General features: G+C 36.7%; 1 protein-coding gene across 4 annotated transcripts in view; it reads left to right on the top strand.

The window, feature by feature from the left end:
* The window catches only part of PARP8 (poly(ADP-ribose) polymerase family member 8), a 175,809-nt gene that overhangs the window by 137,719 nt on the left and 17,979 nt on the right, over nt 1-20,111 (top strand). For all 4 annotated transcript variants that reach the window (XM_027605409.2, XM_027605408.2, XM_035727635.1 and 1 more), the window contains 8 exons: nt 1,014-1,106; nt 8,644-8,769; nt 10,230-10,295; nt 12,764-12,831; nt 14,790-14,838; nt 15,943-16,055; nt 16,294-16,366; nt 17,597-17,666. In XM_027605409.2, coding sequence (XP_027461210.1) covers nt 1,014-1,106; nt 8,644-8,769; nt 10,230-10,295; nt 12,764-12,831; nt 14,790-14,838; nt 15,943-16,055; nt 16,294-16,366; nt 17,597-17,666 — 658 coding nt within the window. The remainder of the gene's footprint in view (nt 1-1,013; nt 1,107-8,643; nt 8,770-10,229; nt 10,296-12,763; nt 12,832-14,789; nt 14,839-15,942; nt 16,056-16,293; nt 16,367-17,596; nt 17,667-20,111) is intronic.

Here is a 20,111-nt window from a genome sequence, read left to right as displayed (position 1 = left end):
GGCTTTCTCCAATTAATTTCCTCTCGTAGGTAATTTTTCCTGATGTTTCTGAAATGTAATCAAACTGCCCTTCTAAGGTGGACAAAGGGAATGTATCAGTTGATTTTTTTCCTAAAATTCTCTTTGGGAAACATCAACCAGAAATGTTTGTGATCGGTCATGCTTATGTCCACAAAGCCACCATATGGACCCATTCTGAACATAAATGATGGACCATAACGGACCATACTTCCCACTGGTTAAGCGCTAGACCAAGTCCTCGGAAATGAGTGAGCATAGGAGCAGTGGCACTAACAAATGCCTTTTGTCTGCTAGGCAGTGGCATCATGGATTGTATTGTGTCAGGCTTCATCAGCTACCTAATGCAATGTAACTCAGGAGATAAGATAAATCAAACAGATGACACTATTATTAGATTTGAAAGATGAGAAGTCTTCCAAAGCAATTGCAGAGTGTATATTTCAGCGCTGTTGACTTCAGGAGGTTATTGAAGTCAAAAGTCTTTGCAACAAAACCAATCTTTCAAGAGCTGGGTAGCAAGTAAGCAGAGACATGCTTATTCCTTCCAAAGAAAATTACCTAGGAAAAAGTGGAATTCTTCTTTGTATATTTGTTTTACACAGCTGTTGGGTTTAACCTCATTTTTTAGTATATCACCAGCTTAGGTGTCTGCTTTTTTTTTTTTTTTTTATACATCTCAGGTACAAATGTGTATTACATAGGAGAGATGGATTTTCCATCTATTGCTAAAAATTCTAAGTGCAAGTGCCTACAACTATTTGAAATGAATTTCTTTTATTTGTGACTCCATATCACTAGATGATTATTTACCAATTGTTACCCAAATTTAGAAATTTAACTTTTGTTAAATAGGGTCCTATGATTCCTTTCTTTTTAACATTCTGAAACTTCGCCATTTTTTTTTTTAGATATTTAATGGAATGTCATAAAATTAATTTAGGAATTGGGAAATGGAAAAAAACTGTTGTAACTGATTGCCCTTTCTTTTGCAGCCCACTGTGTGTGAGCGAGAGCTGTGTGTGTTTGCTTTTCAAACCCTGGGAGTAATGAACGAAGCTGCTGATGAGATAGCAACCGGAGCTCAGGTAGGAGCACACAGTGCTAATTAGTCCTGATTTTGATTTGAAAAATTTATTGTGATCCACTAGTTACCTTCAGTCTGCTCTTCTTTTGGACACATTTTTGATGGTTTGACGTTAGATTAAAAAGCAAGCTGGCATTTGATTTTTTTTTTTTTAAGCTGGAAACTGAATTTTGCTATCTGTATCTAGTGAGTGTTTTGTCATTTGGCAGTTGCCGAGGGAAGAAATTAAGCCAACTTTCTTGTGTTTGAAAAATAACTGTGATTCTGTCATGGTGAAGTTGAAATATTGAAACCCTTGCATATGCATTATGTAAAATTTATTTGTAAAGTTATAGTGCGATAAAATGGAAGCCAATTTATTTTTAAAACTTAGGTGAAAAGATAAAGGGCAGAACATATAAGGAAAAGCATCCAAATTTGCAAGAGCGGTGTTTATGACATAGGAAGAAAAATATAAAAACAAATGAAACAGCTTGGAAGTAGAGAAGCATTCCATGTTTCTGGAAGGAAAAAAATAAATTTTAAAGATGCCAGAATTTACTTCATGAATTCCATCAAAATTTCAATTGATTTTTTTACATTTATTTATGGAACCTAACTTCCTAATAAATTTATAAGAAAAAAATCAGAGAAAACATAAAAAAAAAGAATGTCAGTTAAGGGAGGCTAGACCAACCATATACAAAAACATATTATGCAATCCTATATTTTTTAAAAAAAATGCAGTCCTGGCAAAGAATAGAATGGCAGATAATCCCCCAAAGAGATCTAATTATAAATATATTTAATAGACTTTAAAGGAAGTATCATGTCACATTGTAAAATTAAAATGATTTTTATTAAGTGAGGTGGGAAGAAATGACCTGCAACATGGCTGAGAAAATCAGCTTAGCCCTTTACACTGTGTGTAAAACAAATTCTTAATGGCTTAAAGAAGAGTTTCGCCATACATACTGTATGTTTTTTATTTGAAAGAATGGTGAATGTTAAGAGCTAAGTATGAGAAAATTTGTTTTGCCTCAAACATAATTGTATAAAAGCACATAAAACTTGAAAAGAAAAACATGAGGACTATAACAGATTGATAGAGGAAATGAACACACAATTCATAAATATAGTTAGTAAAGAAACATAAGAAAATATTCAGCTTTACTAAAATCAACAGGAAGCTAAATGTAAAGAGAATTACCAATCTGTCACTTACAAAATTTGCAAAGATGGGTGGGGGAAAATGACTATATGACAGACATTCGTTCAACAAGTATCAAATGTCTACAATTAACAGGCATTACTCGAGATGAAAGTATAACAGTTAATATAGAATAGCACAGGCCTCGTGGATTTACATACATCCTGTTAACCTAATCATCTCACTGATTACCTAAATGGAGGTACATCCACTTGAAGAAATATTAAGGAAAACAGTTATGATATAATGAATTATAAATGAACAATAATACAAACAGTATAGCATTGATCATATATAATGTGGAAAAAAAGATTCCATGGTTAAATTTCAGAAATATGGCTTGATATTGCCCCTACAGCCAACATGCACATATTTGCATATTAAAGGCTCTCCGAATCCCTGAAACTAAGAAAATAAGTAGCCAGTACTTGGAGGGTTTCTCAGATGTATCTGACCATGATGGATCTTTTTCCTTTCTTTCCTTTTTTTTGAAATGTGAAAGTTTTTCTCATCAATTGGAACTAATACTGCTCAAGAAAAAAAAGATACTTAAATATATGCTGTTTATAGCTATTTGAAGTGCTCGATTCGGCAGCACATATACTAAAATATAGCTATGTAAAAATGATTAAGCTTTACACAGCTGTGTGTATGTTTGTAAATATACATACATGTATACATACATGAATAGGTATGTGGGTATATATGTATTATGTATATTTTATATATTATATATAAAATATGTATTTTATATACATTGTATTTATATATTATATATTCTGTATATCTTATATCATATATATATATATAAAATTCTTCAAGTGGTAAAGTTAACATTTGTGCATTTTAGTGGATGTAAATTGTCCCTCAGATGATGTGAAAAGGGAAGGAGTTAGAGCCTGGAACTAAGAAATAATTAGAAGGAAAATGAACATCATGCTAACAGTAGGCTAGATTGACAGAATATTAAGTGCTTTTCCCCCCCTCTTATTATAGATACCTCTCGAAAACTAATGGTTGTTAAAGAGAAGTTAATTTTGGATTTTATAATGATAGTTACAAAACACAATTACTCGATCATATCTATTTAGTGATTCTACTCTGAAGCAGAATATTCTTTTCACTACTTTAAAGCAAGTACACAATATTCTGGTTGTAACTCTAAAGATTATGTGGAAACTGATTCTCGTTCTAGACATAAAGAAACTATATCTCAGTAGTCCTGGTGCACCTGTTGACTCCTGCAGTTTAAGTGGTTCTCTGAGGTTGCAAGAACTTTCCTTAGAGGGACACTGCAGGAGGCTGGACTGGGATGAGAGTGTCTCAGCAGCTAGGATTCCAAGCCCCCATATACTGTTTCAACCAAAACAGCTCCGTTTTATTTCTTTGTGTTGAGCTTTCATATAAGATTTTATTTATTTATTTTATTTTTATTTTTATTTTTTTATTATTGTGTTATGTTAATCACCATACATTACATCATTAGTTTTTGATGTAGTGTTCCATGATTCATGGTTTGCGTATAACACCCAGTGCTCCACGCAGAACGTGCCCTCTTTCATACCCATCACCAGGCTAACCCATTCCCCCACCCCCTCCCCTCTAGAACCCTCAGTTTGTTTGTTTCTCAGAGTCCAGTCTCTCATTGTTTGTCTCCCCCTCCGATGATTTCTCCCCCTTTGTTCTTCCCTTCCTGCTATCTTCTTCTTCTTTTTTTTTTTTTTTTAACATATAATGTATTATTTGTTTCAGAGGTACAGGGCTGTGATTCAACAGTCTTACACAATTCACAGCACTCATAAGATTTTATTTAGGAAAAAAAAGAATCAATATTGAAATGTTTGAAAGCCATTGATCTTCAATTTTAAATTCACCTATTTTCCAGAATACATTATATATCTGTGGGCCACTCCTGCACTTGCCCCTCTTACTCACCTGGACTTGAATTTTCTCATTTGCAAGTGCTCCAAGGTCTTCCTTACCTGCAGGGGAGGGTTGAGAGTCTTGCTCTAGCAGATGGGTTGTATAGAATGACCTTTGGAAGCGTGTGATTCTATAAACCCACTGACCTTTCTTCATTCATCAGATGGCCTAATTCCCATTGTTTGAATGCTGTATTTCTCTATCCTAAGTATCTTAACCTTCAGATTGCCTCTTCAATTATGTTTTTCAGTGTAAGAAGAAAGATGTCTGGAACTTGCTGACTATAGCACTCACCATTATGTGCTAAGATCCCATTAAGAATCTTTCATTTTGGGGCACCTGGGTGACTCAGTCAGTTAAGCATCAGACTCTTGATCTCAGCTTAGGTCTTGATCTCAGGGTCGAGAGTTCAAGCCCCATGTTGGGCTCTGTTCTGGGCATGGGGCCTACTTAAAAAAAATAAAGGGGGGGGCGCCTGGGTGGCTCAGTCGTTAAGCGTCTGCCTTCGGCTCAGGTCATGATCCCAGAGTCCTGGGATCGAGCCCCACTTCGGTCCCCCTGCTCAGAGGGAAGACTGCTTCTCCCTCTCACACTCCCCCTGCTTGTGTTCCCACTCTCGCTGTCTCTCTCTCAGTCAAATAAATAAATAAAATCTTTTTTTTTTTTTAAGAAAAAGAATCATTTAAAATGCTGGGAGTGGGGAAATACATGATTTGGGGTAAAAAAAAGCATAGTCATTCGTTACGTTTTATTTTTTTTAAAGTAGACATTTTACTCCATGGAAAAATTAACGTGCAAATGAATACAAATCCAAACAGTGTTATACAGACCTTTTCTTGTTCAAAAATTCTACCTGCTAACTTCTGTAACAGATAAATCATAAAATTACAGTGGCATAAGATGATACACATTTTTACTTCTTGCTCCCACAACTGTCCAGTTAGAATGTTTGTTGGGCGGCTTTCTGTGTGATGATTGAGTTAACTGGACCCTTTCCATTGTGTGGCTCTGCTGTCTTAGGTACATGGCATACAGCAGAGGCAGAGGTAAAAGCGAAGAAGGTGCACCTGTTTCTTCATCAGCTCCATCAGCTCCACCCTTTTCCACTGCTGATCCAATTCCATTGGTTAAAACTAATCACGCAGCCTTACGTAGGCAAAAGGGGTGGAAATGTCGCACGCAGAGCAGCTGCCTCCCGTCGAGCAGCTGCCTCCCGTCAATAGCTCTCTTCTTGGGAAGGAAGGAGTAGGAGGCTTTGGTGGACAGCATGAGATTTTGCTATGGTAGTTACGCTATTTCTTTTAAGTTGGCTCAGAACATCTACGTAGCAGAAATATTCTAATTGAATTCTCTACCCCCTATGTCTGTTATTTCATTATAGTTTACTTGACTCCAATGATGAAATTATTGGCAGAAGAATGCATATAATTTTTGGTAGTTTTGATGCTTCTGGCACAAGGTGTTTAATAAATATTTGATTGAAAGGGATACATCGTTCAGGTTATTACTATTGTATCTATTTGTATCTTTATCTTGTGATAAAAAACATATAACATAAAATTTACTATCTTAACCATTTTTTAAGCATACAGTTCAGTAGTGTTTAGTATATTCAACTTGTCATGAAACGGATTTCCATAACTTTTTCATTTTGCAGAACTGAAACTCTGTACCCATTAAACAACTCCCCTTATGTAGCCCCCTTCCTCCAGCCCCAGTAATCACCATTCTACTTTCTGTTTCTATGAATTTGACTACTTTAAATACCCCATAGGGGGAATCTTAAAGTATTTGTCTTTTTGTGGTTTATTTTATACCGGTTTATTTCAGTTAGCATAATGTCCTCAAGGTTCATCGATGTTGTAGCATGTGACAGAATTTTCCTTTTTTAGGCTGAATAATTTTTCAGAATTTTCAAAATGTAAAAATACCACACATTTTGTTTATCCATTCAACTGTCAATGGACATTTTGGTTGCCTCCATCTCTTGGCTCTTGTGAATAATGCTGCTGTGAACATGGGTTGCAGATGGGTCTTTAAGACCCTTCTTTGAGTTATTTTGTATATATATCCAGAAGTGGGATTGTCACTTCCAGCAGGATCATATGGAAGTTCTATTATTAACTTCTTGAGGGGCTTCCATAGTGTTTTCTGTAGCAGATGCACCAATTTATAATCCCATCAGCAGTGCACAAAGTCTCCAATTTCTTCACGCGCTCAACACTTGTTAATTTCTGGTTTTGGTTTTTGTTTTTTGATAGTAGGCATCCTAATGGTTGTGAGGTGATATCTCATTTTGGTTTTGATTTGCATTTCTCTGATGATTAATAATGTTGAGCATCTTTTCATGGGCTGTTTGCCATCTGTTTGTCTTCTTTAATGAACTGTTTATCTGGGGTTTTTGCCCATTTTTAAATCAAATTATTTGATTTCTTGTTGAGTTGTAGGAACTCTTTATATATTCTGGATATTAACCTGCTTTCAGATATCTGATTCGCAAATGTTTTCTCCCATCCCGTGCCATTTCACTTTATTGATTGTGTCCTTTGATGCACCAAAGTTTTTAAGTTTGATGTAGTCCCATTTGTCTATTTTTGCTTTTATTGTTTGTGCTTTGTTGTCAAGCCAAGAAATCATTGCCAGGTCCAATGTCATGAAGCTTTTCCCTCATGTTTTCTTGTAGGAATTTTGTAGTTTAAGGTCTATGTTTAGGTCTTTATTCCATTTTGAGTTAATTTTTGTGTATGGTATAAGATAAAGGTTCAACTTCATTTTTTTTTCATATGGTTAGCCAGTTTTCCCACTATCATTCATAGAAAAAACTATTATTTTCCACTGAGTGGTTTTAGTACCCTTATCAAAGATCATTTGACCCTTTATTAAAGGAAAGGGCATGTACTTTTCTAACACTTCAGTTGCATACTGTGACTTGTAATTCTTAAAAATCTTTATAAGATAGTACCAATTCCCTCCCCACCACCAGAGTTCCAGAAAAGACTGTTTTATTTTGCTGATTATTCTTTTTCAGGAGTTTTTATTTGGATTTTTCTTTTATTGAGAGACCAGAAAATGCCAAAAACAATTTGTGTCTAGGTTAAAGTGCATCTGTCTGAGGTAGAAGGAGTGTAAGTGTGGGTGCAGAAGACAAAAAGGATTTTATTATGTCTTTATTATATCTATTGCTTGGAAACCACACACACACACACACACACACACACACACACACACACACACACACACAAAGGGTGTAGTGTGTTGGAAACATATTAGCTCTTTCAGTTCTACTGTTTTCTGAGTCTTGTGGGGTGTATGTCTGTGTACTTTGGGAAGGGTTACTTATCATATACCCAATGGCTTGAGTGTTGCTGATTATTTTAGGTCACTGGAAATTCTGGATGCTGTGATTGGGTGGATATGTTTTGTGAGTATACACACAACATAGTGAGCGCATGGTCATTAGGTCACAGTACCCGAACCACAAGAATCAAAAATTGTTTTACTCTTACTCTACATTTTTTAAATGCCTGTCTAAAAGCTTTCTAGAAATATTTTTCTCTATAAAGATTAAGTCCACTGCTTTCCTTATGATGTCCCCTGTCTTCACACTGTTGATGTGTCTGTTCGGGCGCCCTCTCTCCATTTAGACAGTGTCCGTTTTCTCGATTGACTTGCCAGAAGCATATTGTTTTGGGAACTGGAGAAGGGGGGCTTTGCTCCTAACTGTTAAATGGCACTGCCTCTTAGTAAATTGTGTTAAGAGGTCACAGAAGAACATAGGAATAAAGCCATTATATTTAGCATACCAAAGGTCATGAATGGCCTGAGGCAGAGAGTAGGAAGAAGTAAGATGATGTCAGGAGCTTTACGGTTCTTGGAACGCATCAGACTCATCCCCTGAATTTGCAGTTTCCGTCACCTGGAGTAGTTTCTCCCAGAGCTCTGTCTCACTGTCTGTCTTCACTCTGGTCTCTGTTGAAATATCACCACCTTCCTAGCCGCTCTGAAACAGCACTCCCTATTGCCTTAGTCTCTAACACCTGCTTAATCTTTACAGCATTCAACACTACCAGAAATGTATCTGAGCATATATTTAACTGATTATTTTGTTATGCATCTTCTCCATTAGAATGTAAATTCCATGAAAGAGAGGACCTGTCTTTCTTGTGCATATCTGCCACAGAACCTAGAGCAATGTGAGGGCATAGAGAGTTCATGACAAAGAGATACTAGGACGTTACTGGAAGCAACACATGTCAGTTATTTCAAGTTAATGGTCAAGTTTGGTCAGCTGTGGTCTGAAGCCATAAAGTTGATAGCAGTTTTGAGATTTTCCTACTTAACTTCCGCAACCACGAGCGGGAGGAGCAATGCCAAAGCACGCGCTGAATCGCAAAGGATGCTAACTGTCTTATGTATGTGTTTCAAGGTGGTAGATCTACTAGTATCCATGTGTAGGTCTGCACTGGAATCTCCTAGAAAAGTTGTCATTTTCGAGCCATATCCTTCTGTGGTGGATCCTAACGATCCTCAGATGCTGGCCTTCAACCCCAGGGTGAGTACTTCTCATACACCCCTCCCGCCCCCTGTAACAGCCGCTGAGATTTTAGAGCTGCCAGCTTCCCTCTTTCCGTCTAACTCACTCCCTCATCAGGCCCATCCCTGACCCGTTGTGGACTCTATCCATTTAGTAAATACCGTTCTTTTCCCACAAACTCTATTACTGCCTCCTTCAGTCTTTCCCATATCCTATTATTTCCCCTGTCCTTTCATCTTTTAAAATCACTTTCAGAACTTCATCTTTATGAAACTAGATCCATTTCATCCTCTCAAATTGCGATCTTTACACATCCCATTTGCATGAAAGGCAGGTAAATAGCAGTAACAAACTGGGTGGTAATGGTTGATATGATTAATTTCATTATATAGTTTTGAGAGTCTAGCTTAATGTAACCTCATGGTAATTTTAAGGGTTGTGGGTAAAAGGACTGATTTTTGCTTTCTTTTGTATTTTTACCTAATCATCCCTTGCCTTTTCCCCAGTTATCTGAAGATTAGTGAAAGTTTAGTCCATATTGTCGATCAACTGGCATTTTTTGAGAAAACAATTTTATGAATATTTGTGGAGATGAGGCAGAATCCTTCTGAAATAGCAAAATTTTCAAATTGCATGAGAGCTAAAATTGCCTTAGTTTCTCTTACTATCCATCTTGAAATCATTTTGTAGTAACAATGGCTATGTAAAATGTCCTTGGAAAAGCTTTCCTTCCTTCATAAGTGGCAAGAGTACACATAGTTAGAGTATACTTAAAGATGAATTATCAGGGGCGCCTGGGTGGCTCAATCGTTAAGCGTCTGCCTTCGGCTCAGGTCATGATCCCAGTGTCCTGGGATCAAGCCCCGCATCGGGCTCCCTGCTCCGCCGGAAGCCTGCCTCTCTCTCTCCCACTACCCCCTGCTTGTGTTCCCTCTCTCTCTGTGTCTCTGTCAAATAAGTAAGTCAAATCTTAAAAAAAAAAAAAAAAAAAAGATGAATTATCAGTTAAATGTATGGTGTCATTGATACACTCACTAGTCATACTCTTTTGGTAACAATCTTTCAATCAAAAGAAAATAAAAGCAAAATGATATTGTAAGACTTAAAGTGGATTTTTGTATTTTAGAAGGATTCTGTTCTTACTTTATTCATCATGGCTTAATTTTTTTGGTGACACAAAGAATCAAGAGCCCAATATCTTTTTTATATTTATAGTTTTCCCCCTATGGACTAAACATGATTTTATGTACTTATATTAGGATTGGCATTGTTTTCTATTTTCTTCCCTCTAACTCAGTTATATATCCTACATCCTAGAATCATCTTATTAAGGCCTTCCCTTTTATGGACACAACCCAGTCACTGCTTTCAAATCGACTCTGATGGGAAATTCACATACAGGGAAAATATGTTTTTCCAGTAACACGTAGGCTTGCAAAGGCTTATAGTGAATACTATTTTTTTTTCCATTCAAACAGAAGAAGAACTATGATCGAGTAATGAAAGCACTGGATAGCATAACTTCTATTAGAGAAATGACACAAGTAAGTGTATCATCTTGTGGTCTTGTACAGTTCAGTTTTGCTTGAGTGAAATCATATTTTAAAAATGTCTTGAGTACTGGCTATGTAGTGAACTGTAGATTTTTCTATTAGACGGGAGTATAATTAAAATATGTTAAAAATTAAAATTGTGTTGTACTAGGATGTTTTAATTAAATTACATCAGTGTATTGGTGGGCTACCACTTTGACTTTTGGAGGGTAATTGAATGATTATAATCCTAATGATTTCTGCAACAATTGGAGTGTGTGGTGGTGTGTCAGAATACCTTAAAGCAAAGGTTAAATCTGGTACCATTTGTCTGCCTAGACTGTCCATTTTAATTAATGGTAGTAATTTTAACACACTATTTTAATGTCAAAATAAAAACAAATATTCTATCAAATAGAATCTCAAAACAACTTTGGAGGACACAAGCCTCCCCGAGAGTATGAGTTTATATTTTTAGCCATTTAGGGAGGCTTGGTGAGGTGTTTGATGAGCAAAGATTGTGGCTTATTATGAAAGTCTAACGTATCACTGGGCTGTAGTCCGGCTCTTAGAAAAGCACATGCTATTGGATTTTTGAGGCCTTTCCACTGCCAAAGATTTGGAGAGAGGCTTAAAACTCATCATGATAAGTAGAAATTAATAATCCATAATTGACAACAATACACATTATGGGTTTGGTTTACATATGTATGGCCGTTTCAAGGCTTGCACTGCCATAGACACCCTGGAGGCTTATACCGAGTATTACCCTGGGTCATTTCTGTCTTTGGGGAGAGTATTGGATTCCTTCAGTCTTAAGGCCCACAAAGCTTCTCTGTCACTCCTCCCTTCACCCCTGCCATCACCCCTACTGTATTTGAAAATGTGCTCCCAGAGTACATTTTTACATTTCCAAATTTGAGTTTTGAGTCTTTTGACAGTTATTTATTCCATGTAGTCAAATATTCATCCACTTGTTCAACAAATAATGTGTCAGACAATGTTAAACGAAGAGATCCTTAATTCACAAGTTATATCATTTGCTTAAAAACCATCATCCTTGCTCGTTGTTTTTCTATGCCCATACTCTTCTCTATTACCTGAATTCCTCTGCAAACCAATATTATTATTTATATAAGGAAAAGAAAACAATGAAATACATTTCCACTTAGGGGGAAAAATGAACCTATTCCAATGGCTTACACAAAGTTAAGTAAATATTTTTTAGTTACCAAAGACTTTGGTGATAATAGGGTATTTATCGTACTATATACCCTAGACCCAGATCATTCTTGGATAAAAATAGCTACAAAATTCTGACTCTGGTATCAGCCCTCTGCCAAAATTTTCTCCCGTTATTCTGAGTCATGTGTAAGCTATTTTAATAGAAGGCAGTGGAGACGATTGAGTGTCAGCCTAGGAACTCAAGAGGCGTGTGTTGTATAATTTGCTCATCAATGATGTGGCCTGTGACCTTGGGCAAGTTGCTTAATTGCTTGACGCTTAGCTTCTTCACTGTCAAGATGGTAAATGGTGACACTGCACCCCCTTCCAGTCTGCACTCCACAGGGATGCTGCCAGGTTTTACTGCGTCAAATCCTTTACACCTCTCCAAATAAATATAACATTATACTGTCCTATTTTCTAGAAGGTACTGCTCTGTAGATAGACACAAATTATCACAGACAGATTTCCTTTTGTTCTATGAAAAGGTTAATTGGGTAAATTCCACTAAATACTTTGAAAAGAAGGGCTCTTCTTATTTTGTCCAGTTTTCTCTGCACCTAAGTCAGTACCTTCAGATACGAGCGTGAGTAGTAGCTCTTACAAGTTTTGCTTTAATGTTAAAAGTTAAAAAGAGTCATCATCAAAAAGAGACAGCCCCTGACACTTGTTAAAGGTAGCGAGAGATTTAATTCGAGGACTGCAGTGGGGGAGAGAGACTTGCAGTGTGAGCGAGGTCACCTCCAAGGAAGACAGAAGTGACTGAGGTTTTTAAAGGGAGAGCAGAGAGGGAACAAAAGGGGGCTATGGAGAAGTAGAAATAGGGGGCTGTGGGGAAGCAGGAAATTACAGCAGGGGGATGAGTAGAGAATTACTGGAAGGCTAGCAGTGTGGGTGGGTACAAGGTAGGTACCTTTGTGGTTGGGCAGCATCACGTTTTCTTGAGCAGAGACTCAGCCAGGGGCCTGGGATCACCTTTAGACATGGCCTAGTGTGTGGGAGCCAGGCTAAAACTTGATGAAGCCTCTGGAGCAAAATGTTTGGGCAAGCCCATTGGGCCACATGGAAGTTCAGAGTTCATAGCACCTTGTGTGTTGGGGGGGAAATGAGGGTAATTGTTGCTGGGACCATGTCACGGCCACAGAGCTTCGGGTTTAACTAGATTAGACATACCTGTTCAACCTGATTTTCCATTTGCATGAGGGAAAAAGGAATTTTTAAGAAAAATCAAGAAGTATAATGACTTTTTTTTTCAGGCACCATATCTGGAAATCAAGAAGCAGATGGATAAACAAGACCCCCTTGCTCATCCCCTACTGCAATGGTACAAAATTTTAGTTTTCCTCTTCATGAAAACAGCATCATTTCCTGCTGCCTGCTTTAAGAGGGGGGTGGGAAATGCCTATTTTACAAGACCTGCATTGCTACAGTTCCGCAAGCCTATGAGGCCCGGTGATTTTACAGAGTCCTTAATGACTCTCACTTTAATTGAAACTTGTATATCACAAGGGGAAGAAAATGCTATCCTATGCACTACACAGATAGATGATGTATTTCACAGCAGTTTGTCTATAGTTTAAAAAAAAAAAAATGTGAGGGCGCCTGGGTTGCTCAGTTGGTTAAGCGACTGCCTTCGGCTCAGGTCATGATCCTGGAGTCCCGGGATCGAGTCCCGCATCGGGCTCCCTGCTCAGCGAGGAGTCTGCTTCTCCCTCTAACCCTCCCCCCTCTCATGTACTCTCTCTCTCTCTCATTCTCACTCTCTCAAAATAAATAAATAAATCTTAAAAAAATAAAAAAATAAATTAAAAAAATGTGATTAGCTGGATAATATGGTGAAGCCGTTTGGGTTCATTTAATTTTCTAGTTAACTGAGGACTCAGTGACGAAACTCAGTTTCAAACATTTATTGAAAATCTTTCCAAAATGTCATGTATGGTTCACTTCCTTAACAAGAACAGTATAAATTTGATGAACTCTTTGTTTGATGGCTGCAGATGATGCTCTGTTCAGAGTGAGCCTGGTGAGGGGTATAGCTTGAGTCCGGCATAATCCTAGGAAGGCTGCCTGAGAATAGAAGAGCAGGTTGAGAACCCCACTCCTACCACACCTGCTTCAAAGCCTTTGCCTTCTGGTTTCTAACTTGCAAAATGAAAGCAATAGTATCCCTCCTCCCCATACCGCTAAGGGTTTTATGCACGTCTCTTTGAAATCACTGAAAACTTAAAAGACTATGGAATTCACCAAGATTATAAATGCAGTAATACAAATGTAAAGGTGATAAGAGATTGGTCTGAATGAGATTTAATCTAGCTACAACCAGGAAGTTTTTAAAAAATTATGGAAAGATGGGCAAAGGAGAAAGAATGATTCTGGTTACTTAACTCTCACTTAGGATTTTACAATAAACGTTCAGTCTAATAAAACCTTAAAAATTAGATTTGGAAGTCTTCCTTCTTTGTATCTGTAATGCTCTATTATTAAAATTCTGTTTGAGTAGAATAACACAAGGTTTTCATTGTAATTTTTTACATTCTCACATGAAATCATATTCAAAATGAAGGTAAAAATCTCAAATATCTAATCCCCCCCCCCACCGGTAGTCAACCTGATTGTTAACTTTTAATTATTTGTGATCATTTCCTTTAGCTTGTTAGTCACTCTTCTTTCAAGGAGAAGAAAATTTCCCAAAATGTTTCTTTAGAGTTTTCCCTAGTTATTATTTTCTGTTCTGAAAAACATAAAAATAGTTCTTTCAGATACCTGAATGTAGTTTTTTTCAACCTCAGTGTCTAAATATGGTTAATAACAGTTTGTGTATATACCACTGTATATATATCAGCACAAGTGTCCTCAATATTTAAAAAAAAAAAAAAAAGATCTTCACAGAAACTCATTCTTAATTAGACAATGTAGGGAAGAACCAAGGAAGCAGATGTATGAATCAGCTTTGCATCTAGGGGATCATCCTTTGAAAGTATGCTTGGAAATGTTCATTTTGCCGGTATCTGAGGTTGTAATTATTAAAAATCATTATCTCTTAGGTTTTAAGGAACTACTTCTTCGTTCTCAGATTAAAATATTATCTTTTTCATTCCATAAGCTCTTTAAATTGTTTCAGGAACCAAAGCAAAGTGATGTAATTAAGTAAAATGCTTACTCAATTTAGTTAATGTTACAACAAACATAAGTTCCGATCACTTACCAACTAAGGGGAAAAAAAAAACGTCAAATATATTTGGCATATATTTGTGACTGATGGACTATTTTAATTAATTTCAGGGTTATTTCAAGTAATAGGTCACATATTGTGAAACTGCCAGTTAACAGGGTAAGTTGTTTTTTCACATATACATACAGAAATGGGAAGAGTCCTGACTGGTTGGGAGAAGTGACCCCTGTGATTTTTAGGCATCCTCTCCAGGAAATTGAAGTAATCTCAGGTTAGGCCGAACTCTTCAGTTTGAAATTACCGTATGTACACCAGCTCCGAGTTTTCTTCCCAAGAAAGCAAATTCAAATTCAGGCTGCTGCCCTGACCCTTTTAAGTACGTAGAAGGGTCAGTATGAAATATTTAGTTATTCCACAAGTGATAGGACAAATCTGGATATTGACCAGAAAAAGGTAATGTGCTTTTTAGCATTGTCAGTTTCTTGTCGGCACAGCCCTACTTTCCCATAGCGGAGAAGATACTGCCTTATCGGCTTAATACACTTACAAAATAAAGGAAGAAGCTAATGGACTCTGATTTCAGTTCTGATCGAAAACAAAGAAGAGCAGTATCCAAAATCTTAGCTCTCCTGTCTGTGAATCTCTAAACTGCGAGATTTCCTTTATTTTGTACTCCTATATAAGTATATTCCTAAGTGAAAGGGCAGCAATTAGAAAATTTTGTCAAGCAACTAATTCAAAAGATTGTTTTAATTTCTTTCCAAGAACAAAGGGGGAACTGTATTTGAATGTAGGCAATTTACAGTTTTATAAATGTATGCAAATAAAGCGTGATGATGATAATTTTTGCAATTTTAAAATCTTGAACTAACTTTTCTTTTCTCCTTAGCCAACTCAGATATTTCCCCAGTTGAATAACGAGTGTATACTTAGGGAATTCAATAATAAAAGCCTTAAAAAGAAACATAATTAAGAAGGCAGATCTGCTTGGACATGATTACAGAATGTATTCCAAAGCTAAATATAAATGACTTTGGATTGTCTGTCTCCTGTTCCTTTTCCATTAGCCTAAAGAATTACCCATCATATCAGCAACTCCATATGATTTATCATTTATGCAGGGTTTTTTTTTAATGTCCTGTTAATGTAAGTTAGTATGGCTTGAATCTCGATTAATTCTTAAACAAGTAAAATTTGAAATTGTCATCAGTCTGATTATATGTTAATTTTGACGTTTTCATTTGTCATTATTTTAAATGGCAGCAACTGAAGTTTATGCATACTCCACATCAATTCCTTCTTCTCAGCAGTCCACCAGCCAAAGAATCTAATTTTAGAGCTGCTAAAAAACTCTTTGGAAGCACCTTTGCATTTCAGTGAGTATGGCTTCATGTTGATGGGGGTATGTCTTCACCTCGATCTTCCAGAAATGTGTGGGGGAGGAAAACATTCTTTTAGTTGTTGGCTATTAGTCCTGAACAGTCCACTGCCTGATACTTGATTTGGAAATTCAAGACTTTCAGAAGGTACATGACTGATTATATTGTGGCCACTTTAGAATCTAGATTATTAATGTTTGGTTTTACTTTGTCCTTCCCCTCCTCTGTGCTTTAGTGGCTCACACATTGAAAACTGGCACTCTATCCTGAGGAATGGTCTGGTTGTTGCTTCTAATACTAGACTGCAGGTAAAATTTCTGAATGCTTTAACAAGACCATATATTCTTTAGTGTTAGAGTTCAGTAAGCAATCCTGGTGCTTTTTTATTACGTGAAAAAGGGGAAGCAAGTGGGCTTTAAAAATTACATAGAATTTCTAAAAGGTGTAAGTAATGTTCATAAAATAACTGAAGCAGAATTGACCAGTACACCATATAGGGATGAAAAGAAAAAGAAATTGAATTCCCTATGAGAAAACAGTAAAATCACTTTGAACTTCAGTAGAAGAAAATTAATCATGCAGAAAGTAAAACCATACAAGCATTCTGTCTGCTAATTCAACACAAGATTTCTTGAGCACTGCCCCAATGTGGATACTTTAGGATAAGGAAAGGTAAAGCTAAGAATCAGCAAGAGGGAGATTGGACACCAAAGAGCCATCTGCTACCTGTTTCACGGTCTCCGTGGCAACACTGTAAGTTAGCAGGGTATCATGGATAATAGGGCTCATCTTTATTTATGCCTGTCACCTCCAACACCCCACTTCACTCTCATTCAGCTAATTTTCACCTGACAATGGAAAGAGGTCAGAAAATGAGATGCTCAATCCCGTCACGTGTGCTGGATCTCACACTCCCGATGACAGTTGAGATGATACAGTTAAATGTAAATGTCCATAAACACACACTTACTGAATTAGTATTCAGTTCATACTAAATAGGGTACAGGGGCCTAGAACGTGGAAATAATGAGAGAGAATTTTAATTGTTCTGAGTAGTTTCTTAGACCAGTTGAAGAGTTTCTGCTAATGAAACTTAACCTAAAAGTTTGGAGAAGATAGGAATGGGATGACAGTGTTGCATAATGAAAATCTAAATAGGCTACTTTGTTGATACACTAGCATGTGCGTCCTCATCAAAACTTGTCGTGTATAATTCAGCCTGTTCTATTTTCAATATTTTGGAGTCATTAACATAAAAACCTATTATAGTACTTGATAATAAGTGACTGTCTTTGTCATAGGTCGGGTGGAAAACCTTTATCAAGGATTTTTTTCTCTATCACTTTTCATGTATCAACTCACTGAATGTTAAAGACAAGGATGATAATAGTACTATTTTCACATTAGACTTTAGGAAAGACCTTATCGTTTTCTAAGAGTTAATCCTCCCAATGTGAGACTGATTCCTTTCTTTTGTAAAATATTAACCTTTGAAACCATTGACTATCTACTTTCTCTCCCACCTGTTCCCCTTTTAGCTCCACGGTGCAATGTATGGGAGTGGAATCTATCTCAGTCCAATGTCAAGCATATCTTTTGGTTACTCAGGTAAGCTTGTGTTTCATTTCTAACCTCAAGTGTGTGAGGTTTTGATTTTTTTATTGTATATCAGGTGACTGAAGCTTATTTGATATATTTGCATTTAATTCATTTGATTCATGTCAGAAGTGAAAACAAAGCTCACATGTCAGGATGAATTTGTAATACTTACTGTAGTATATAAAGTGGAATATGTGGTTTTTTTCAATTCCAAAACTAATTTACACTTTTTTCAGTAGTTTCTACATTTATTCCCTCCACAAGTAACTATTGCGAATGTAGTATTTGCAAAGCATTCTGTAGAACACTGACTATTCATCTGTAGCAATTCACTATCCTGGGATGTAACTCTGTATCATGCCAACTTCTTATCTTTGGATTATTATATATCATATAAAGACATTTTGAACAGTATGGAGAATTTAGGATTAGAAAAACACCCTCAAAATCAACCTACTTATTGACATCTTCTTGTTTGGTGAAATTGTATGAAAAAATTATTTTGGAAAAAATTGAAAGCATGTGCTGGAGAGGTAAATTCAAAATATGGAAAGAAAGATCATGAAATTATTAGCATTCCTTATCCTCAGGTGGTGGAATATGGGGTGATTTCTTTGCACTTTTAAATTTGGGGGAATATGTTACAATGATTGGTGTGCTTTTTTTTTTCTTAGAGCAATAATGTATTTAAACATAAAGTAATTATGTTCACTTTTATAAAGAAATTGAAAAAAAAAAAAGGAAATTGAAACTACATAGAACTGTGTAAAGTAACAAGTGAAATTTTTTCTCCTTTCCCCCAACCTCGGTGTTCTCTGTATTTCCGTTCAGACTTGTAAAGTTTTTATATTCATATACCTGCATATATAGTTGGTTTTGCTTGTGTGCTCATGTTATGGGCAATTATATAACTATATTACACAGCTTCAGGAGATGTCTTTCAGGTGGTACCTGGTTAGTAAGTCTTAAGATGCTCTATTATAGAAAAGGATATCTTGAGAGGTCTAATCACCAGGTAAATGTTAACCAGGCCCATCTAATTGCTTTGCTCTTTCAACCACAGCAAGTTGTTTCTCAGGGTTCCACCCCAACCTTTTCCAGGACACATGCCCTAAGAGCACCAGGTGGAATTTGTAGGCCTTTTTTGACCCAGCCTCAGAAGTCACATGGTGGCACTTCCCACATATGCTTTGGGTCAGAGCAGTCACAAAGCCCCTGCATTTTTCAGGGGTGGGTAATTAGACTCAGTCCCCAAAGGAAAGAGTGGCAAAGTCACATTGTAGAAAAGCCTATGGCTTGAGAAATATTGTTGCAACGATCTTTGAAATACAATATGCCAAAATAACACTAAGAAAATAAACACCAGGGATGCCTGGGTGGCTGAGTTGGTTAAGCATCTGCCTTCGGCTTGGGTCATGATCCCAGGGTCCTGGGATCGAGCCCTGCATTGGGCTCCCTACTCAGTGGGGGGAGCTTGCTTCTCCCTCTGCCTCTTCCCCCTGCTTGTGCTCTCTCTCTCTCTCTCTGACAAATAAATATATAAAATCTTAAAAAAAAGGAAAAGAAACTCCAGGAAGAATAAGATAATATAGGAAATAGAATAATATAATTCAAAGGAGAAAACAAATTAAAACCAGCATAAATCAGATTCTAAATCTCATTAAAACGTAACGCAATAAAAAACTAAAATAAAACCAGTTTAAGAAAATACATCCTCAGCACCAATAAGGAAAAACATACCAAGTCATCAAGTACTGTGAAGTAGCTTCGTAGTTGGCTTTCAGGCTGCAAGGGTACAGGGTGGAGAGCAGCACAGCCTCTCTGAGGATAACAGCCTTTGCCTTCTCCCAGAGGCGCACGTCTGAAACCCTTGGCTTTGTACCTCAGCCTGACCTTCTCCACCTCTGCCCCTTTGGGGGATATGTTTCTGACTTGGAAAGAGTTACATCCACACCATTTGCAATTCATTCATTCTCACCAAGCCTTTATTGAAACAGCAACCACAACAAAAAATCAACATACTTCTCCATTTCTGGACAGTAGATGGGCATTTCCAAATAAAGTATAGAAAAATTATCTATTCTAAAACAGACATGAATCTTAGTTTTGTTTTGTCTAAAATCTGTCACAGTAAAAAGTCATGGCATTAACAGAGTAAGCTCAAACTTGTGAGTATCACAGACAAAAGAACTTGCATAAATGTTCTTTATTAGACGATATAGTAAATTCTACACAGAATTAAATACAGATCAACAACTCATGAATTTAAGTTTCAGTATAAATGTATTTTTCTGACCTTGTTCATGTTTCCCGCTCCTTACCTTCTGCTTCTGCTAACCGGATGGTAAGGATGAAAGTTTAAGCTCTACCAGCCTTTTAAAACCAAGTTTTAAGAATTTTCTGAATCTATCAGTTTTATGCAAGAGAATTTCCTTTTTTTTTTTAAAGATTTTA

Source organism: Zalophus californianus, chromosome 5, assembly GCF_009762305.2.
Source record: "Zalophus californianus isolate mZalCal1 chromosome 5, mZalCal1.pri.v2, whole genome shotgun sequence".
NCBI classification, from domain to species: domain Eukaryota; kingdom Metazoa; phylum Chordata; class Mammalia; order Carnivora; family Otariidae; genus Zalophus; species Zalophus californianus.
The sequence above is the reverse complement of the archived record's forward strand: the minus strand, read 5'-3'. Positions and strand labels throughout refer to the sequence as shown.